The sequence below is a fragment of the Ammodytes marinus genome (genome assembly GCF_949987685.1).
Source record: "Ammodytes marinus genome assembly, chromosome: 18".
Lineage (NCBI taxonomy): Eukaryota > Metazoa > Chordata > Actinopteri > Uranoscopiformes > Ammodytidae > Ammodytes > Ammodytes marinus.
Window position 1 is genome coordinate 12647489 of NC_137222.1, and position 23214 is coordinate 12670702.

The window sequence follows — 23214 nt, forward strand, 5'->3', positions numbered from 1 at the left end:
AATATGGTTTTTCACTTCCCTGCCAAAATGGAGATGAGAATATATCTACAACTCTAAAGCCACAGCCAGTCTGTTAGGTTAGCTTAGTCCAAAGACAGGAAAACAGGTGGATAGCGCTAAGTTTATTGTGATTAAAAACACCAAGATATAATGTGTTACTTGATGAGAGTGAGATGCGTTTTAAGGCAGATTTTGTTACCTTTGGAAATAGCCAGCTGCTTTCCAGTCTTTATAACAAGCCAGCCATGCACCTGCTGCTGGTGATAGCTTCACAGTCTTTAAAGTGACTATGAGGAACTTTTACTTTTTGGTGATTATAGTGGCCTCTTTGGACAAAAGCAGTAGTGTTTTTACGATACCAGCAGCTGCTGCTGTAAAGATGTTTTCCAGTCAGCCTGCCGTAAATTGTTTTGTCTAAGTTGGATGGGATTGACCCTAGCAAAGGCATTATTTTTAACTTCTCTGTATAAAAATTGGGCCTTTCACTCCCCCACCCCCCAAAAATGTAAATCCTTTATATGTGACTGTGTGTGTGTGTGTGTGTGTGTGTGTGTGTGTGTGTGTGTGTGTGTGTGTGTGTGTGTGTGTGTGTGTGTGTGTGTGTGTGTGTGTGTTTACCTTATTGTATTTTAATGTTTGGTGGGCATCCTTTAAAAGCCCTTCAGGGTTTCTTTTGTCCCACCCCAGCATTTATGTAGTATGTGTGTCTAGGTGCATGTTTTTGCCAGTTTAATCTTGTTTTTCTGCTCAAATAAAACTAAACCAAACACTACACTCAATCTGCTGTAGAGTGGAGACTGAAAAACGTAAATCCTTTATATGAGAATTTGCGTGCGCGTGAATGCAAGGGGAAGCAAGCAAGCGTGTGTGTGTGTGTGTGTGTGTGTGTGTGTGTGTGTGTGTGTGTGTGTGTGTGTGTGTGTGTGTGTGTGTGTGTGTGTGTGTGTGTGTGTGTGTGTGTGCCTGCCTGCCTGCGTGTGTGTGTGTGTGTTTGTGTGTGAAAGACAGACTTTTGTCATTTTCAGGGACACACGCCAGACTTAAGACCGACAATGTGATTGGGGAAATTGATGGAAGTAGGCTATATGTGAATACTAAAAAGCGACAGGTAAATAGGCTATATCAGGTCACTATTCAACGGCTGTTGGAATAAGAGTCAGCATATCTGATCATTTGTATTATTTTGATGGATTTATTTTTATTATTAGAAGATTTCCGTGTGAAACGTGGTGCTGATAATTTAGCTCAAAGATGATCTTCTATGATCCACCATAACTAAACCAAACTAGAACAGGGAGAAAAACTTACATAATGTAAGTGTGCATCATGACCCGCCTGACTGCAGGTGAAAAACCTCTCCGGCTTCGGGTGCGTGGATGTGTGTTTCGCTGGTTTCGCTGTGTTTCGCTTTGCTCTCCGTCCGGTGTGTCAGCGAATCACTGCAGCAGAATGGAGACGTGAGAAAACAGCGCTGTGTTTAGAAAATCACGCCGCCACTGTCTAGGAAATTGTTTATCTCTCTTTCTCTTTCTTTCTACATTTACCCATTAGTTACTATAGTACTGTATATACTTGATTAGGTGATGGCAGTCGCTCCAACAGTTGTGTTCCTGCTGTGCGTCTGTTTGCGCGTTTCTCAGACGGCTGATTGGGAGGTTGTGGACACTCGTTTTACCCAGTTCGCTGATGTAATCGACTACAAGGATCCCTGTAAAGCTGGTACAGTGCATGTATTGATATTTTACATCTCCTGTCGGTGTATGATGTATTTTGGCCAATGTCAAAAGCCTGTAGCTCCTAAATAAACCGCTGTTAGGTTAAAACATTTAAAAGTTCATTGTGGCTCTTGATATTAATCATGTGAAAACAGTTTGTAATGTAGGTTTCAATGTAGGCTTATGTGATATACATTTGATGTGCAAAAAATAAACATGTTTTGATTTTATTGTTAATTTATTAACAATTGAGTAGCCTAAGTGTTTGTTAGAATGCTTAACTTCCAACTACTATAGCAAAAGCAATAGCCTATAGGCTACCTACCTACAGTACCTATACAGTTAAAGTCTTGCATTCATAGTTTTACTTACAAAAGTAACAAGCAAATATGTTTGTAAAGCACCAATGGTAAGCAGCACTTCATATTGTATGGTCATGTATGAGCATGTTTAATGTAATGTAAAATCTGGTTCTACAAAGTTAATCTTGTCATTTAAATGTAGTGGAGTAAAAAGCACAACATTTCAACACCACTACAAATGTAGTGGTGTTGAAGTATAAAGTAGCAAACAATGTGTTTACTGAACTGAAGCAAAGTACAAGAGTGAGTGACTGTACTTTGGTTACTTAATGTCACTGAAAACAGCCTATAAGTAGATGTAATTTGGAATTCTGATGAGTTGCGTTATTTTGCCTTTGAATATTCATCCCTCAGACACACCAATTATCATTGGTCAAACGTCGATTAGATCAATGCAGAGCGGTTCCAGTTGTAATAAACTCATGACATGATGTAGACCGCACCTGCATGTCATTTTAAAATCTCTAAGCCCCTTTTATTATTATGAGTAATTCCCTAACATGGCTTTGACTGTTTTTCTTTTGTTTAAGTTGAGTTAGAGATCATTATAACTATTATATTAGTTTAATGTACAGCAGTTCATCATAAAACTCTTATACATGTAAATATAATAATCATGTATTGTCGCTGTCAAATAACCTATATGTAGTGCAGTAAAACATGATATGTGTCTCTGAAATGTAATGTAATGGAAATATAGTAGCACTAACAAGTACAGTAGCTGAGAAAATATTTTAAGTGACACACCACTTTTGGTTTGAGGTTAAATGGATAATACTTGTGTTTAAACTTCACCTGTTTGTCTAATAGTGTCTAAAATGTGTCTGATAGCAGGTATGCAGATATACAGGATACTGATGATATTTCAATCATGCATCATGAATAAAACCAAAATCCAGTGGTGTGAAGCTGCCCTGACTTGTAACAGGCCTTCTGAAAGTGTTGAAGAATATATCTTTTTTCCACCATGTAACATGCCAAACAATTACTTTGGTTACCAGGGGGCCTCCAGCTGGTCTGGGTCCCTGTTCCCTTTCTTCTTTCTCCGAGGCAGTTGCCTGGAGACTAGAGGTCATTGAGGCCGTGCCAGCGCCGTCCTCGACTGGACGCCGGTGAAATCCCTCTGGCTTCAGGGCATGGGGTGCACGCTGCAGGGGTGACAGTCATTTACAGTCACCCTTTGCATGAGTGAATTCACTTCAAAGGCAGTCACTGGGCCCGCTATGTCTTTTCATTTGGACTTTCAAAGGTTGTTACATCACAACGGGCTAAATGAGCTATTTAGTGGGAGAGACTCTGTGAGCAGTTCTGCTTGACTAATACAATATAAGATCCTGATTTATATGAGAGAGGTATGATCATAATAACGGAAATGCTAATCCCAAATGTTTGTTACTTTTCTTTCCTCTTATGGTTGCTGATTATTGCACGTTTCCACACAATCTGTTTAAGCTAAGGTTTAATGAAAGGAACCGTCTTTTTCAGCCATATTGAGTTGTCACACAAGCTATTATGTCTCCAGTTTCCAGTGCTACTGCTGATTTTGTAAGAACACATCAGTGCAGACCCTGCAGTTTTCTGTGGTACGAGAAGTATTCCGATCCAAAGTAGTAGCCCAACACCATAATAATGCTCCATTAAAAGTAAAAATCCTACTTTCAAAATGAAATTCAGTAAAATGTACTTAAAGTTATAAAAGTACCCATGAATGCAGACCCCTATATTAACATAGCCACAACTTTCAGTGGATTACATCTAACGAATACAAACATATTTTATTTTTTCATTACCAACTACCAAAATAAGTTACTATATACTGTAGTTTTATGATTTACACGTGTTTTGTCTGATGCGATGAATAACGGAACATATATTTGATTATATAATTTGTATGATTGCTTACGTTTGTCATATTTAGGCATATCATTTACTTACTTATGTGTCATCAACATTGTAATGTTACTTCTTGAGGTGAAGTTAATTGTGGTGGTGTGACTTTATTGAACAAGTCATATTTTATAAATAGATCTAAAAAAATATATTTCAGAAAAATGTAGGCAAGTAAAAAAACACTATGTTTCCCTTTTGAAATGCAGTGGAGAAGAATTTTAAAGCAGCAGAGTATTTTTGCAAGACCTCAAGTAAAGTTCTTGTAGCAGTTAATAGTTCCAATGATGAGCTTGACTGATTACTGTTTTAAAAATCTCCATCTGTGTCAATAATTTTCTAGGTAACTGGGATTGTCTGTGTTCATTCGGTTTGTGTGTCAAGGGCGAAATCATATGGTGATTCTGTTGTGATCCTTCGCTCCACAGCTACCATTGTTTTGTATGCTGCTCTAAAAAATGTGAACCCTGAGGCTGATGTCATAATGTCATCAAACTTTGGGACCCGTAGAAAAGATAAGGATAATGTTTTTGAACCCCACGCTGCTGAGCACACACAAAACTAACACTGAGTAAACTTGGGACGCTCAGTGCAAAATAACCATCCAAGTAGCTGGTCAAAATGTATTTAGTATCTGAAGACGATACGTTTCCTTTGACAAATATGGTTAGTCCATGTAGTAAATGTGTTAAAATATGTATTTACTCCTGAGTTAATCAGTTTCTATAGATTTAAAAGCAGGTTAAACAAGGCTGCAGGTATCCCCTATTGACCATACGAAGCTCCTTTAACAATGGTTAGGGATAAAATGCTGATTTGTGCTGTAGGACGTCAGCATCATTGCAAGGCTGGCACAGTGAGATTAAAATCCTGTAAAAGCACTCGGTTCACTTCTTCATTCTTTATATTGACAAAGTGGCTGGAACAACTTCCAATATGTTTCCAGTGTGTGTTCTGTGCGCTGTAGAGTGTTGATTTAGGAGAAGATTAAACCGATCAAATGGATAAGGGGCGTGGCGACCCTTCAGTTTAACCCTCCTGTCTCCCATGTTTTGGCGGGGTGTAACTGTAAATGGAATTTTGTTGCTCAGTGACAAATAAGGTTGATTCTGATTCTGTATACAAAGAGTCCTGTTCAAACCTCTTTTCAGGACACATTAAAGTTATAAGAGGATCTGACTACACAGGGCAATGTATTTAACCCACTGCTCAGACAGCACAGTACTACTGCTGTATGTACTAACTGTATGTGTAATGCAACTGTGTTGATAGCAGAATATCACAGCATATGCTCTAATATCGACAGTTATTATCGCCGGGTTTATTGTTTGATATACACTGTACAATAACATCATGTCAACTTTAGACCTATGCATTACGGTTCATCTGTGTGTTCATCTCTTTGCCCCAGCTGCCTTTCTGGGAGATATCGCCCTTGATGAAGATGACCTCCGCATGTTTAAAGCAGCCTACAGCAGGGACAATGCACAGCAGAGTGTCCACACCAACCACACAGGTATCAAATGCAGGAATATATTTATCAATTAATACATAATTCAGGTAGAGTGTTAAGTGAATTCAAACATAAGGATGATGATCATTAATAATGCATCTGTTGCAGTTAACACTACCAGCGTCAGGAGTCGGAGAGCTGCAGAAAGACAGACTATCCATCGACGGAGGAGGGCAGCCACCTCTAGACCTGAGAGAGTGTGGCCGGATGGCATCATCCCATACGTGATCAGTGGGAATTTCAGTGGTGAGCTCTGAATGAAACACAATAACTTTCTGTTCTTACAGCAATGTTCTGGTTGCCATGTGCGGTTATGAACTTGCTGAAGCTGTCAAACTTAATAATAACCAACTTAACCAATTCCTCGCAGGCAGTCAGCGAGCTATTTTCCGTCAGGCGATGCGTCACTGGGAGAAACACACTTGTGTAACATTCACTGAGAGGACGACCGAAGAAAGCTACATTGTCTTCACCTACAGACCTTGTGGGTGAGTTTAGTTCTCAATAATTATTTCTAAACCATTAGTTTTCATTCATTTTTTAGGTGTGCATGCAGACAATTCCTCAGCTTATTAACACAGTGGATAACACGACGCCATATTGTCTTCAGTCATGTCACAGCTGATCATACTGTTGTATTTTAGCAATTTAAAGGCATACTAGGTCATTCTGGAGAATGTTTGTTGGCAAAATCAGTGAATATCTCCTCACAATCTGCTGCCTGTCCATACTACGTGTATGCTGCCATTTTTTATTTGTGAGTCTGTAAACTGGTATGTAAACAAAGGGAACGGGCCCTCTTTGTTTACATACATGTGTGTGTACTGACAGGTAGCAGATTGTGAGGAGATATTCTCTGATTTTGACGAATAGGGATCTGTCAACAAATGTTCCCAGAATGACCTAGTATGCCTTTAAATTAGTTTGGTTTCTATTGTGAAAGGCATCCATTGATTACATACATTTTCATATGATGGGAAAGTCAATTGGCACATTCTGTAAGCTTGCTTGAGTTTTTTGACCCATCACAGTGAAGAATAAGTTTGCATTCATTTATGTCAAAGTTACATTCTCTTACAAAAGTCAGTTCATTGACCATCAACTATAAGTCAAATGCAACAGAACCGCAGGAAAGTTACATCCAAGAACGTATACGTGTAAAACCTGCAACAGAATGAACAGTAGCTAGAAGATAATTTTAGTTCACGGTTAAAACTTACGAACACACTTGAGAGTTCCTTTTAAACTGCAAAGAATCAGTGTTAGTTCTGTAGGTGCTCCAGGATCTGAACAGTGTTTCCCCTGCAGGTGTTGCTCCTACGTGGGAAGGAGAGGCGGCGGCCCTCAGGCCATCTCTATAGGAAAGAACTGCGATAAGTTTGGCATTGTGGTTCATGAACTCGGCCACGTGATCGGCTTCTGGCATGAACACACACGTCCCGACCGCGACGAGCACGTGAGCATCATCAGAGACAACATCCAACCAGGTACTGTTGACTACAGATGTGATGTGTGCCTGCCTGCCTGCCTGCCTGCGTGCGTGCGTGCGTGCGTGCGTGCGTGCGTGCGTGCGTGCGTGCGTGCGTGCGTGCGTGCGTGCGTGCGTGTGTGTGTGTGTGTGTGCCCCAGTTTCTTCTCCTTGCTTTCAGTCCATTGATTATCCGTATGTGACTAGGGCAGGAGTATAACTTCCTGAAGATGGAGCCAGACGAGGTGGACTCACTGGGGGAGGTTTATGACTTTGGCAGCATCATGCATTATGCCAGGAACACATTTTCCAGGTTTGCCTGTCGCCGGTTTCTTACACCTCACACACTTTCTTTCCTGAATTTAGTTTTGTGTTACGGGCATTGCAAAGGATTTCATTACTTTTATTTCCCTGGTGAAAAGTTTCCTGAACGTGCACTCGTTTTCAACCCTTCTCTGGTTTACATCAACAGGCCAGTAAATAGCTCCACCGGGGCAGTTATTGGTTGAATGCCCTTTTTAAGGAGCCTAAATGTAGAGAATTGTTCATTCAGTCTGTCCACCCTGCCTGTATGTTTGAATTGGCAACATACAGAGTGCCAGTCTGTTTTTCTAACCAGGTTATAATCAGCCCTACCTTACCAACTCTTATATATCATATCATATTGCACTGATAATAGATCCAACTTGTTGTTTGTACCCTATTTAAAACAAGGTCATATGGAGAAGCTGACATCAAGTTCAGCCAAAATCTCCTTAACTGCCTCTAATATCATGCTACATTATCAGCTGATCTGCTTCGGGTCCCTTTATTCATTGCTGCTAAACAGTCTCCATAGGGAACCTGAGGGGATTTGATCCTTTATTGTCACAGAAATGGCTTCTCACTCGTCTCCTTTTCATTTCTGTCTCGTGCATGCTGTTGCCCCACTGCTTTATCTCTGTTCTTTTGGTTTTTGTACCTCCATGGCCGCTTTGCTGGTCTGGGTCGTGGAGGCATGCCAAGCTAAATAAAGGCCTGGTAGTTCAGGCTTTGTTGAACAATTTGGGCTGGAGTGGCCTTTTTCTCTGGCATTCAGGAGCGGGCTCCACTGAGCCGGCTGGCACCGACCAATGGCCCCATTCAGAGCGCTCTGTTTGCACATGCCTGTCATTCATGGGTGCATCACCATGGGAACTGTACAGGGGTGAGCTCCAAGCCCGCTGAGAGATTATCAGAATCAAAGTATCAAGGTGTTGGAACAGGAGTCAGATCAACAAAAAAAGTCAAATCAATCCGTCTCTCTATTTTCCTCTTCAAGCTTTGTGTTCTGTAATTCATTTTTGAACAATGAGATGTTTTCTGATCTTTTATGAGAATGACCTGCTCATGTTTGTAATTTGTCCGCAACAGAGGCATCTTCTTAGACACAATTTTGCCCCGTTATGATGTCAATGGAGTAAGGCCACCTATTGGACAGAGGACCAGGCTTAGCAAAGGGGACATTGCCCAAGCCCGCAAGCTCTACAAGTGTGCAAGTAAGATGCATTATAAGTGTCAAAAAATATAATGCAGCAAAAACGAAAATCACACCTTGATTTGAAACGTTTGTCTAAAGTCTAAAATCATCATTTTAAACCAGTTTAAAATCGCAGGTTAAACAAAAATCAAAAAGAAAGTGCCAATACAGTTTAAAATCTGCTCTGCTCTTCATTCTGGGACTTTTTGCCTTATAAACACGTGTGTTGTGGTGTGTGGTTGTTAAAGAGTGTGGGGACAGCCTGCAGGAGAGCACTGGAAACTTCTCTTCCCCTGGTTTTCCGAACGGCTACTCGGCCTACGCTCACTGCGTCTGGAGGATTTCTGTCACTCCTGGAGAGAAGGTGAGTGATTACAAATAGGCATCTATTCAGAAGGGGCTATAGATGATTGACTAAATGTATTAAGTTACTGATTTTATGAATGCCTGTATTTTACTCATATCACAATTTTCAATTATAGTGGTTCAAATAAGAAATGCAAATAGTCTACTTAAGTCTCTTTCATTATTCTGAAATGATTTATGGCAAACATTTCAGTAGCGATATTAAAGCTGGGGTATATGATTTCTGATTGGTCAAAGTTAACATGAGCTGTACACTTTGACCAATCAGAGCAAGGCTCCAATTCTCTGTTCTTATTGGCTGTTGGGACTGTCCATTCACTTTGGCACGACTTTGTTGGTGTAGAGCGTGTCAGGGAGGGACCATAGGGGAGGGACCAAAGAGAACAAGTGGAGCGGTTAAGGTATTTGAATTCGAATCTCTATCCCAACTGCCATTTTCTCCCCAAATCCTCCACCCCAGCTTTAATGCCCAGATGTGGATAAACAAAATCTTTACATTTATAATTTTCAAAGTCAATGTGAAAGTTTATCGTGATATACTGTCGATTTCAGTCATGTAACAGGTCAATGAATCAGATGAGCTGTTTTTTCAATTGTTTAAAGAAAAAGTGACCAATACATGGTTAGCTCATTGAGGAAAAAAGAAAACAATGTGTTGTTGTCATTTGTGTTTTAATATTTTGAACACTTGTGAATCTCTAGATGTTAATCCTTGACACCAAGTCTTTCCCCTGTCCCTCTGTATCTTCTGTCTCTTAAGATTGTGCTGAACTTTACCTCAGTGGACCTCTTCAGGAGCCACTTGTGTTGGTATGACCATGTGGAGGTCCGGGATGGGTTCTGGAGAAAAGCTCCTCTAAAAGGTCTTGCTTCAGCGAGTATCATCCAGTCATTGACTTCATACAGTAGCTTGCCTGTGTTCTGCACTCAGTACTAAGCCCTGTGAAGGAGTTGCCTCTGACGGGCACTTTTTCATTTGCTTTGGCAGGACGTTTTTGTGGAGACACACTTCCAGATCCAATCATCTCAACGGACAGTCAGCTGTGGATTGAATTCAGAAGCAGCAGCAGTTGGCTGGGCAAAGGCTTTACAGCAGTCTATGAAGGTACAACATTGTCCATGTGTTGATCTTAAAGGGCTAGTTCAGTATTTAAAAGTGGGGTTGTATGAGGCACTTATGCATAGGTAGTCTGTTACCAATAGAGATGGCGGTCAGCACAGTCCTCTTAAGGAGTTTGGGGGAGACGTCGATGTGGCAGAAATCAGTTCCATCCTCAAGTGAACCATCAGCCATTGCAGCAGCTTTTCCACATTTCATATTTATTTTCACCATTGACAACTGACAGTAGAAACTCACCTCTCACCTCCCGTGCAGCTGTCTGTGGGGGAGAGGTGAAGCGGGACAGTGGCCAGATCCAGTCCCCCAATTATCCAGATGACTACCAGTCCAACAAAGTGTGTGTGTGGAAAATCACTGTTGCCGAGGGTTTCAATGTTGGCCTCACCTTTCAGTCATTTGAGGTGAAATCACTTTTTATTGTTGTTGGTGGAAAACAAGAAAATTTAACTTTATTTAGTTAGTCGAGTCAAGACAAGGACTCTTCAAGCACCACAGACCTCACTTTAATCTACTGTCATGTCTCTCTGTCAGATTGAGAGACATGACAGCTGCGGCTACGACTACGTGGAGGTGAGGGACGGCAGTTCAGAGAGCAGCCCACTGCTAAGCAGCTTGTGTGGCTATGAGAAACCAGCCGATATCAAGAGCAGCTCCAACCAGCTCTGGCTGAAGTTTGTGTCTGATGGATCAGTGAACAAAGCTGGGTTTTCAGCCAGCTTTTTTAAAGGTGAGGAGGTCGTTTTCACTTCCAAACTGGCAGCAGGCATTAAAACAACAACATTTGGTCAGGAACTTATTCTGTAAATTTTTCGGTTTTGTCAGAGATGGACGAGTGCTCCCAACCTGACAAAGGTCACTGTGAGCAGCGCTGCCTGAACACGCTGGGCAGTTACAGATGTGCCTGTGACCCCGGATATGAGCTGGCAGCCGACAGACGCAGCTGTGAGAGTGAGTGTGACGCACCTTGGACACCAAACACACTAACATCATTCTGACACCTAACTTTAGAGTCCCACGTCTTCCAAGAATGAATCAAAACGTGTGAGTAAGTTCAGCCAGGTGACTAGAAATCTTGATTAAATATATGGGCTTGCAACTGGTTAGCTTAGCTTACCTTTTAAGAATGGAAACAAGGGTAAACAGCTAGCCTGAGCTCTGTCCAAAGGTGATCAGCATCTGTTTCCAGCCTTTTCAGCTATGCTAACCACATACTGGTTGTAGTTTCCTGTTTAGCTGAGAGACTAGATGCCAAATATCAATGCTGTACATAATCCGGTCCAGCTGAGTTGGCCTTGCAGTTTGTTTTCTACCACAAGAGGGCAGTGCTGCCTTGCTCTAACTTATTTGTGAGCCTTGCCACTCCATTACAACACTGATTTGATTAATTTAAACTGAACAAATTGACATAACACTTCCCTTTAGTAGAATGTGGTGCATTGCTTTAATTTAAAGAAATAAATATTTTTTGTATACAGCAACCTTTTGATTGACATGCATTATTCCAGCACCACATTTCCTATTATATCGATTATACTTGATATTTCTTGGCATTACTTTGCGATTAACAGCCTGTAAATTAAGATGTCATTTTTATTGCAGTGAAAAGATTAAACAAAAATCATGCTTTATGTAATTTGTGCAAGTGTTTTTTCCCTTGCACTTCAAGCACTAAAATCAGTGCTCTCTCTCACCAGCAGCTGCCTGTGGTGGGTTCATCACCAAGCTGAATGGCTCGCTCACCACCCCCGGCTGGCCCAAAGAATACCCTCCTAACAAGAACTGTGTGTGGCAGCTGGTGGCACCCATCCAGTATCGCATCACTCTGGTGTTCGATGTGTTTGAGACCGAAGGAAATGATGTAAGTTAATATATTAAAGCAGACATTTCAACAGATAACCTTCTCGAATCAAGACATTTCACAGGCCAATTATACTGCTCTAGTTAGTAGGTCAAATTCTTTATTGTTTACCATCAGGTGTGCAAATATGACTATGTGGAGGTGCGCAGTGGCTTGAGTTCCGACTCAAAGCTCCACGGGAAGTTCTGTGGAGCGGAGAAACCCGAGGTCATCACTTCCCAACACAACAACATGAGGATCGAGTTCAAGTCTGACAACACCGTCTCGAAGAAAGGCTTCAAGGCTCACTTCTTCTCTGGTGAGTCACAAAGAGCAAATCATCGAGGAAAGTAAATATTGAGGGAGTTTACATAATATCCGGGCAAAGGAATTTTGAATTTAAATTCTCTAAGCGTCCCAACAGATATTGACGAGTGCTCCAAAGACAACGGTGGCTGCCAGCATGAATGCGTTAACACCTTCGGAAGCTACAGCTGTCAGTGCCGCAGCGGCTTCATGCTGCACGACAATAGGCACGACTGCAAGGAAGGTACGGTATGTTTGTTTGTGCTGTCCACTCATCTGGGTTTTATTTAAAGGGTCGATTCACCCAAAATTACATAAAATAAATAAATGTCTGGATGAAATGTGTTCTTTGTATATGAGTGTTTGGTTGTCTGTCTCCAGAGGCCAGCGTAAAGCCATGAGTCCTATTTTATTCAGCAAATCGTACTTGTGTATATATGGGACTTTCTTGTGAACATCACAAACCTCAGTGTATGTATCATTGTCATAGGAACTGTCTGCTTACAGTCACAAAGTGTTCAGATATGTTAAAGCTCCAGTATGTTTGTTTTTCAGAGCTTTAGTTTTGCTTTCATATTGCTTCACTTTTGATAGATGCCTGTACACAGGAAAATACCCCAGAGGGCACTTGTGTTGAAGAAGAGGAAAGTATGTGACTCCCAGTGATGCAGCTTTCATTGTTTTGCTCTAAACTGTTGTTTTGTTTCAGCGGGCTGCGACCATCTTGTGAACAGTGTATCTGGCACAATAAGCAGTCCCAACTGGCCTGATAGATACCCCAGCAAAAAGGCCTGCACCTGGTCCATGTCCACAACACCAGGCCATCGTATCAAACTTGTATGTCAATATATGTTTTCATTCTTTCTAAACATTACATCCTATTATGATCCAAATGTAAGTGTTGAAAAGCAATCAGCAACCCATCAAGCTTTTTTTTTTTTTTTAAATGACCCCACAGGTTTTCAACGAGATTGACATGGAGGCTCATTTGGAGTGTGCTTACGACCATCTGGAGATCTTCGACGGGCGAGAGACACGTGCCCCAAGTCTTGGGCGCTTCTGTGGCGCCAAAAAGCCTTCTCCAGTCGTCTCCAGTGGCAACAAAATGTTCCTGCGCTTTTTCTCAGACAACTCGGTGCAGAAGAGAGGCTTCGAGGCTTCATACAGAGCAGGTGGGAAAAGACACCATAAAGTCACTTTTCTACCACCCAAAGCCTGGATAATGAGTAAAACTGACATTTTTGCAGGACCGAACTGAATACCAAAACATTTCACATTTCAGGAATGGGTTTGTTTTGTTTGTTTTGTTGTTGTGCTGTGTTTAGAAAAGCTGCGTTCCTCCCCTTAGTTTTTACGAGTTCCTCTTGTTGAACCCTCTAATTTTGTGGTTGTGGGTTCCCCAGAATGCGGAGGAAGCCTTCAAGCCGAGGTCAAGACAAAAGATCTCTTCTCTCATGCCCAGTTTGGAGATAACAACTACCCCAGTGGCTCTGATTGCCTATGGGTGGTCTCCGCTGAGAAGGGCTACGGAGTGGAGATCATCTTCCAAGTCTTTGAGATCGAGGAGGAGGCAGACTGCGGGTATGATTATGTGGAGCTGTACGATGGCGCTGACACCAAATCACCAAGGCTGGGACGTTATTGTGGATCTGGGGTGAGGCTAAAAACATCAGTGTTGTGTTGTAAAAAAAAAACTTCTGAATGAATTTGTTATTAAAAAAATAATAATCTGTTTCTTTTTGTTTTGCACAGGCCCCGGAGGAGGTCTACTCAGCCGGGGACGCCATCCTTTTAAAGTTTCACTCGGATGACAGCATCAATAAAAAAGGCTTTCACGTACGCTACACAAGCACAAAGTTCCAGGACACGTTACACGCAAGCAAGTGACTCTCTTTAAACTAGCCTGAACCTAAATGGAGACTTCACCCCTAACATTTGGTGGGACACACCCCATTTCCAGACGAGGAGTGAATGCATGGATCCCACACCACAAACACCAACACGCATACTTTAGGTTCACATCTGTTAGAAAGACGGAGGCCATGCAGGGAAAATTGCATCTTTACTCTTTCTCCTTATGGAGGTACAGTATATAGGCTGAAAGGCATGGACTAGTTTGTCGTGTTTATTCCCAATAGATTCAATCACGCCGCCTGTAATGAGCTGATTACGTCATAGCCTGTGTTGAGATATAAAATGTATATATTGTGATATTCTTTTCCATTTTTTATCTTGATATCAACTGTGTCACTTTTTACTGTCTAGGATTGAAATTAAGATCACTTCAAATGAATGTGATGCACTTTGTTGCATTATGTCATCGGGAAAATGCTCATTACGTTAATGGTTATGGAGGATAAAATACATTTTCATAATGTTGAAAGTTCAGTTTGTTCAGGCCTGGTCTGTTTTTTTTTAACTGTTTTGATTTACTTTAGCCACATTTTTCACTTCCCTTACAACACTTTAACATTCCCTCACAGTATATTTTGAGGTCCCTTATGACACTTTTTTCAAATGTCTTCTGCTTTTTCTATGGAATTTATTTGCCTTCTATCCTCGTACATGGCATCTTTGATCAATCCAATATTTGAGATGTTTTATCTTCGAGTACACACTTAAAGGTACCAATTTATTAAACTGACCCAAAAAAAATGCCAACTGAAAATTTTGAATTTGCCTTCCCACCGTGGTTTAATTTCTTGTAACCCTGCAGTGTTGTGAAGGTGTAGCCTGGATGGTGTCAGTACACTGTGACATCACACTTTGGCCATGGTTACAGCTTCAACGGACCATACATCCTTTCAGTAAAGGAGTGACTTTAAACTTCAAATTGAAGCAATGCCTTTCAGTCTTGTATTAAATAAGGAAATTCACTTCCAGGATACGCACAGCATGGCTGGGATCAAAGAAACCTGATGTGATCATGTGACCTCTTAATGGTCACTTCCTATGTTGACAAATAGTGTGTCAACATCTACTATATAATCAATGGGTGCTTTTTTTTGTTTTTTTATGTTTGAATAAGCACACTTTGGACAAAAAAAGTTTAACAAAATGCTTTTATTAAAATGTTACCTATATAATTGGTATGTTATTGGTGCCACTTAACCTGCATCAGCCCTTAGATCAACAAGGGTAAACAGTTGGTACAGTCAAGGCATCTAGCACAAAAACAGAAACAATATTTGTATTTTTAACACAAGTTGCGTTAAAGTTTGATTTATGACTGTTCTGCTGCTAGCTCCAATCAAAAAGCTTAACATCTCCCAGTGTCCCTGAATGCACCAAATACATAATTAGTATGATATGACAATATATAATCTATATAATCACCTAAATAATGTAAATTTCTTCAACATGTCAAAATATCCACAGTACAGAGTGATAAAGGTATTGTATCGAATGTATTAGTGTATCATGTACAAGAACAATGATTACATTATCGTAAGAGGCGTAATATCCCATTCCATTAATCTCACAGATTGGTAACCAGACAGTTTCACATTCTTCACTGAAGCACAGCTTTTTTCTTAAATGAAATGCGTGGCAGTAGATCCAGTCTACAAACTGAACCATTTGTACAAAATGTTATTTAAAAGCTTCCCTGTGGAGGGTCAGACCACTGGTAGCAATTTGTTTTTTCAATGAGAAAGTCCCTATGCATAGACAGTCCTAAGAATGGTAACACACAACTCCACTGATCAACAGGTGTTGGCACTGTGATAACCAACTCCACAGAGTATAAATCCAAGTATAACTCCAGAAAGTATAAATCTCTTTTTGTTTATGTTTATTTGGTATCTTTTCACCCTTTTCAGTTATATATTGTGTCACAGTATCTTAAATCTTTGGCAAGAAAACCTTGAGAGGCTCATTTTCATGGACTTTATCCAGGAAGCCCAAGTTGAAGTAAGGGTACAGCGTCTCGGTGAAGTTCTCCCTGAAGGTGTAGAGGTGTGTCATGCACGCTGCGTTGTAAAAGGACACCAGGCCTCTCTTGTAGTCCAGGTACACTCCGATCCTGGCCAGTGGCTCCTCCAGGGACAGCACGGTTGGGGGGGAAGTGCCCGCCATGTACTGTATCCCATAAGAGAGGGAGAGAGTCCAGAAGCCATTGGCTGGCAGGGCTTTGATGACTCCCTTCCGGGGCACCGACTCACGGGCCACCCCCACAGTCCAAACCGTGCTGCTGTAGACTTCAATCTCCCAGTAGTGGCGCCCATGGGTGAAGCCCTGGCTCCCGAGCAGTGACAGAGCAGCGTTGAACCTGTAGGGGTTGTCCTGCACGGTGTGGTTAAAGGTCTGGTAGCGGACACAGGTGAGGGAGGAGGTCAGGCTGAGCCAAGGGTTGGCCGTGCTGGAGTTCAATGTGATGGCTGCTGGAACTAAAGGCAGGAAAAGTATAAAATAAGGTTTTGGAGATAGTGTGTCGATCCTCAGATCAGTAGTGCTTTTTGTATAGCTCAGCGCTTGTAGTTTTCATCTGCAAAGGGAGTTGAGGCCAATGACCACTTACTTTGAAAAATGCACTTTTTCATCTTAGCAACGGCATTGTGAGAAATATTTAAGTTTTTTTCTGGACTCTACACCATGAACAATTTCTAGTCGAAACGAAAAGTAAAATTTTTAAGCTGAAAATGAGTATAATATGTGACCATTTAAAGTACCTGGATAAAGGCTTCCTTTCATAGATTTCCACACTCTATACTGCAGGGGCCCTGCAAACCGACCCTCGCACAGACTAGGCGGTGTGAACGCAGGTTTCTCAAACTTCAGCGAAGGCCTGCCAACAAAAGCAAAGTCAGAACAGTGAGAAGAGAGAGAGAGAGTGAGAATAAAAACAAAATCTATCACATGATCAAGTAGGTCAAGCTTTTCCTCCCACTCACCTCTGGAGCAGGACTTTGATGCTCTGAAACGAGACACGGGAATAAACACAGGACAAGAAAGACACACACAGACTGGTAATTAGTTTTGTTGAATCTGAAATAAGATAGAGCTTTTTTCCACATTACATCAATGTCTGGGCTCACGCTATACCGCCCTGTGGGATCTCCCCGTGGCCTGGGGAAAGTCCCACAGCCTTGGCCTGAGTATGGCCCCATGCCTGAACTAAACTCTTTATCCTCCACATCAACGGGTGAGATCACCGGCTTTACATCCTGTCTCTCCACTCGCGCTCTCAAGTCTTTTGTTATCGCAAAAGTAGCAGCTCCTTCAAAATACATGCAAACAATGATCGACCTGTTTAAGGCCTCTAAGAATGGTGAACAGGAAAGCCAAAGTAGTCACACCCTGTATACTGGGGTTTAATGTTTAATGTTGATGTTGGAACCCATTTAACATTTTGGCACAGACATTTTAAAACTAACTTTCATCCCACATTTTACCACTTTACTAAACCCTTGTTTCAAAGTGACGATAAATAGTTATGGAAACAAATAAGTTTAAAATGAAAAAGTCAGCATTTTTTTTCTTTCCTTAATTCACCCCACAATGCTGACTCATTATGCTGTTAATAACTTCCAGATGGGCTGGTATTCCTGGTGTATGGAGTACAAAGGAGCCCAAGCAACTCACCCGGAGGAGAGTGAAGGCATCCTGCTCCGTCAGCTTGTCCTCTACCTCGTGGAGGGCCCTCTGCAGACGAGAGATCTCCACACACAGCAGGGCCTTGTGCTCGTCCAGTCGGATCAGCTCCCTGCGCTCCTCTGTCTTCAGCTTCACCTGCACCAGCTTCTCCTCCTGATACAGGAACTGGTGCAGGTCGCTGAACTGGGCCTCGATGCGCTGCTTCAGGTCAGCTGTGTGCTCCTGGAGTGGGGGCGGGAGAACCATGAACATTTTGTGTCATTGGGAGGGACCCATCGCTTATACCTCTACCACTTCTCAAGAATGGCAGTGTTTGAATGACACATGAAGATGAGAGCATTAAAACACAACGCCATGTTCGTTGAAGGTGCTACGAGGAACTTTTAATAAACATATCCGTGAAATAGTCAAATGTTTTCTCTGATGATCATAAATGACGTGCAATAGCAAACGAGACCATCAGTGCAAAGAATGCTGTTTTTATTTAGTTTTTCTTAATGCCTTTGTCATGGGTCCACTTGCCCAGTAACAACAGCTGGCGTAGTAAAAACACTACCCCGTTTGTCCAAAGGGGGTGCAAGAATGAACACAAACTGAAAGTTCCTCAGAGCACCTTTAACTCTCTTGTAATGTAAAAACAAAAGAAAATGATTTTGGTTTTTTTAAAGGGCAGATTCACCCCTGCAGTTCCATTTGTGTTAGAAACAAGAAAGATAATTACATTAGTTTTGCAGATATACTCATTTTCTTTATGGTGAAAGCTGACTTTTTAAACTGGCTCAAACTGGACATTTACTGTATAGCGGTGCAGGAGATGCAGCAGTGATTGCAGTGTGAACATTCTAATTGTTTTGGAGATGTTTCCGCTCACCTTGAGCTTTTTGACCTCGTCCTCGGCTTCCCGGTCGTACTGCAGTGCGGTGTTGAGCTCAGCTTTGAGGGAATCCATGGAGCTGTTTAGGGATGCCTGACAGGACGCAGACACAACATCACTGCAGTGCATACTGACCTGATTTCTGCACTGAAAATACAATCATCTGATTTCATCAGTTGTTTTGGAGCAAAAACAATAGATAGATAGAGATGGAAAAACTCCTTAGAACGCCAGTTTATCCCGACTATCTCCTGCAGTGATGCCATTGCAATTTTGGTTTTTCGTTTCAATAAATTGCAGTAGACTAAGTTGCCATAATTGCAGGCAGAATACCATAACCATATGTTCCATCCTTACCATGCACAAAGTAAAATAAACAGATACATTGACACTTGACGCAGTTCTGAACCTCTTTGGACATTTACTTTTACTAAGCCTTACTTACCCTGTACTTCTTTTCGGCGTCCTGGACACACACCATGGTATGATTCCTGTGCTCCTGGGAGAGACCACACACCAGACACACCAGCTCCTGGTCCTCTTCACAGTAAAGTTTCAGCTCCTCTCTGTGTCTGCTGCAGTGTGGGGCCGGAGCTGGAGCCCTCTCTACCACGGCCACGTCAGGCAGGCGGGCTGCTGCGCTGCCACTCTCATCCAGACCCTGACAGTAGCTCTCCACTATGTTGGCCACGATGCGGTTGGGCCTGTAACTTTGCCCTGGGTACACCTTCCTGCACTGGGGGCAGGAGCCCGTGCCCCCCGGCCCCAGGCCCCGCGGGTTGGTCCAGTAACCCTCGATGCAGCCCTGGCAGAAGGTGTGGTCACAGGGCAGGGACACCGGCTGCTTGAAAAGATCCAAGCATATGGAGCAGGTGAGATCTCTGCTGATTCTGTGTGCTGAGCCTTTGGTGACTTTTGCAGACATGGGAGGCTGTCGCAGCTTTTCCATGCCTGCAGAAAAGTCTCCCTCCTTTGTTTTCCAACTTTTCTTCTCCGTCATTAGCCCCTGGTTTAGTTTCTCCAAGTTCTGCAGATAAGCCGACTGGATTTTCTTCACTTCTTTCTGAGTCTTGCTCATTCCTTTGCCTTGATTGTTTTCACTTTGTCCCGACTGTACAGCTGGACCTCTGCGTCCTTCCTCTGCTGCCGTGTGTGGCCGTCTCTCTTTGGGCCTCCAGTCTTCCTGTTGATTGTGGGGAAATGAAAGGGGGTGGTGCACAAGCAGCTGCAGCCTCTACACATCCTCAGCAGATAGTGAGGGGATCTCAATGGCCCCCCCCTCCCCTTTTCCCTCCAGACCGACGTCACACATCTTAGTCAGGAAACCAAGGCGGACCAAGGATATTCTATCCTTGGCGTGTTTGTTTAGTGAAGTCTGGGGCAGTAAAGCCAAGAAAGTCCCGCTTCACTACATTCTTAATCTGCTGTAGAGTCACGACTGAAAAATGTAAATCCTTTCTATGTGACTGTGTGTGTGTGTGTGCGTGTGTGTGTGTGTGTGTGTGTGTGTGTGTGTGTGTGTGTGTGTGTGTGTGTGTGTGTGTGTGTATGTGTGTGTGTGTGCTCTCTGTCTCAAGAGTTTGACAGAGAGAGCAACAAGTAGTCTGTAAGCAGTCCCATATTTCCTGCTTCTTTTTCTGGCAACACTCTGCCCAGTAAGTAATCATTGCAGCTGGAGGGTAAACAAGACCATTAAGAGATTAAGAAAGTGGCCCGCAGGAAGACGGCTCCACCATGGGCAAATGCACATACTGAAAGCATCCTGTTGGTTAACCACCCCCTCCCCCCCTCCCCCCCCCCCCACACACACACACACACAAACACACAGTTATTAGGTCAACAGTTATTTACAACTTGTTCCCTGAGGGGCTGGAACATCTGTCCAGTAAACTGAAGTTTCTTTCAACACGCTAGAGTTGAATGTTTTTGTGTGACGTGCTACAAAGTAGAAAAAAACAGCGCTGACACATAGCAGCATATGCACATTTCAAATGTTACAGGGTGTTACATCAGGCAAATCACACAGTGTTCGCCATAAACTCAACACAGACACTCTGTGAACGTAAACACAGGCCGGAAGAATAAAACTATTGTTTATGTGTTGCCTGAGCTCAATGAATATGATCTCCCATTGCTCTTTTTCTTTGTTTATTATAGATAGAAGGTCTTCCATTTCAAGTCTGAGACCTCAAAGCTGTTCTCTGCCTCCACCACGGTATGTTATGGACATTAGTGACATCTAGTGTCCAAACTCAAAATACACAATGATGAATTACTATGTACTACCATTAAGACATTGAAACATTTTAGAATCAATTGTGTACAAATGTAATGACATGTATGCTCATAATATTACCCCTAAGGAGTAAATCTTAAAATATCTGGTATTTATGTAGCACAGTACTACTACTGTACCCTACTGTATGTAGGGTACAAATTTGTACATTATTGGTACCACATATATAGAGCAGGTAGACATTTAAATGTATTATCTACTCCCAAAAATGTAGAACCCTTAGGCTCAAAGAGGAACGCAGAGAGAAAACGCATAGGTGGTAAATAATGGAATGCAAATGACAAACCAGTGGTGTTCTCTCCTTGTGCATTGTGCAACCAAAAATCCAGCATGAAGACCTATACTGTGTATGGCACAGATCACGTGACCGGGCTGAGTGATGAGGAGCTGGTAAAAGCTAGGTGTGAGGAGGCTGTATTAATGGCTCCAGTTTTAGCTCACCTCTGTTTTCTTGCAGTGGTTTGGACTTGATAACTGGGGGGATGCAAGCTGAACCTCTGGAGCCCCTTCAATGTGTGATCACGTACTCTGACCCAGGTTGCTGTCCATGGTGCTGAAGAGATGCTGGAGCTCTAGATGTTCTGAAGGAGAAGGGCTCTCTACTCCACAATCACTGAACATTGCACACATTTATATTTAGAAAAAATTTCACTTATTACTTTTCCAAGAATGTTTCCAAATACCACAACCAAAGACAAATGCTCCTGCCTAACCTATAATTGGGGTGATTGACACAGCAATCAAAACAAGCACGCTATTTCTATCCCTTATTTTTGTTACTCAAAGTAGATTTGTTTTATCTTGCCTTTAATTTTAATCCATGTGTGTCTTTGTAGGTAAAAGTTGCTTTTCCATATATATAGATGTCTTTGTGTAGATATCCTATCTTTCAGATTAATAATATAGTTTTAATCTGCAAATAAATAATGACATACATTTATGTCGCACTAACATGACATCTTTATGATTGTTTTGTATAACCTACGTCTTTTATAAGTAAAGAATAAAAGCTCTAATACACAAAAATACATTTTTGGAAGAAAACTTAGGTTGCGTTCCAAATCGCATACTCTTTCTTTTTTCTATTGTACATACTACATCCGACGATAAAAGGAATCTAGTTAGGATGCAGTAGGCATACTATTGGGACATACTTTGCTCTCTTATTTCATCATAACATTGCGCCTTGATCTTGCCTCTTGCTTCTATATCCGTCGCATCTCCGTTTGTTTTCATATGGAGGCTTCGTCGATGTGACGTCATTTCACGTGCGCACTGGATTGTGGGTCAGAATCGCCCAAATAGGATGCAGTTTTCAACACTAACAATCTTGGCCGCATGAAGTAGGACATCCGGGTACTTCTAACCATCCTAAATCTGGCCACAAGAATCGGGACATCCTAAATCTTTTTTCTACATACTATATAGTAGAAAGCATGCGATTCGGAACGCAACCCATATCAATGAAGTAAATGAGATACACGGTTTTCACTGGACAGCGGCAAAATATAGAGGGCCATGACCGTGGTTCTATCACTTCTTCATTGTTTTACACGCACACAAACTCAAACATGTACGTATTTACAGCATCTTATGTGAAACTGTGAAGAGTTACATGAGGTTAACACACTAAAATAAACACATATCAAGTACTTGTTAGTATAATGCCATTGAGCAGGCCAGATGTGGTGGAAAATAGTCATTTGAAACTTTTATCTATTGTATTCTACTTTCACTTTGGTTAAAGGAGCGGAAGTGATGGCATTGAGTGTAATTAGCTTGTAACCTTCAGGGGTCCCTAATAAAAAATAAATGGCTGCAGCATTTTCAGAGCTGCATATAGATCATTTACCCAGGGGATGGATTAGGATTGTTGAGTTAATTAAAACGTTGCGATCTTTGGCATTAGGATTCCTTATGAGTCTCTTCAGGCCAGGAAAAAAATTGTGTGGGGTGCAGCAAAGGGTAAATGAAGAGGTTATATTCTACTAAAAATTGAGAACTCATAGATACATAATGCGTTGAAGTTTTTGCAGGTTCACTATACTCCATAAATCCCATCAGCAAAACCAGCAAGTTCTGCTATTTCACTCCAATTACAGTGAAATAGTTGTTGATAAACAGACAATCTGTAACGGCTGGATCAGGAGGACAAAGGCGCGGAGACAGTATCAGTTTTAAGAAGATTTATTTTGGAAGTAACCAGCAGGGGGTTAGGACCGTGATCCGGGGGGGAAGCTGGCTGTCATGGGGCTCCAGGGAGAGAGCAACGGGGCAAGTCCAGGGAGCTGAGTGTGAGCAGGCTAGAGCAGGCAGGCAGAGGGGTCCGGGAGGAAGTGCTGGCGGCAGGGGTGGACTGGCCATCTGGCATACCGGG

General features: G+C 42.1%; 2 protein-coding genes across 2 annotated transcripts; one reads left to right on the forward strand and one right to left on the reverse strand.

The window, feature by feature from the left end:
- Positions 1-1583: 1583 nt before the first annotated feature.
- On the forward strand, positions 1584-14245 carry LOC307265332 (bone morphogenetic protein 1-like; the record flags this gene model as incomplete). Its single annotated transcript, XM_080047029.1, has 20 exons — positions 1584-1719; positions 5376-5480; positions 5586-5723; positions 5848-5965; positions 6786-6964; positions 7153-7258; positions 8338-8462; positions 8692-8807; positions 9570-9672; positions 9798-9914; positions 10185-10330; positions 10461-10656; positions 10752-10877; positions 11624-11787; positions 11905-12085; positions 12191-12316; positions 12782-12909; positions 13031-13244; positions 13476-13726; positions 13825-14245. 20 exons carry the CDS (start codon positions 1584-1586, stop codon positions 13957-13959), a joined length of 2910 nt encoding a protein of 969 aa, XP_079903155.1. The 3' UTR covers positions 13960-14245.
- An 884-nt stretch (positions 14246-15129) lies between these two features.
- trim69 (tripartite motif containing 69) lies at positions 15130-19748 on the reverse strand. The gene is made up of 6 exons (XM_080046823.1): positions 18987-19748; positions 18539-18634; positions 17656-17889; positions 16965-16987; positions 16743-16858; positions 15130-16460 (listed from the first exon to the last, which is right to left on the reverse strand). Exons 1-6 carry the CDS (start codon positions 19617-19619, stop codon positions 15916-15918), a joined length of 1647 nt encoding a protein of 548 aa, XP_079902949.1. The 5' UTR covers positions 19620-19748; the 3' UTR covers positions 15130-15915.
- Between the last annotated feature and the right edge of the window lie 3466 nt (positions 19749-23214).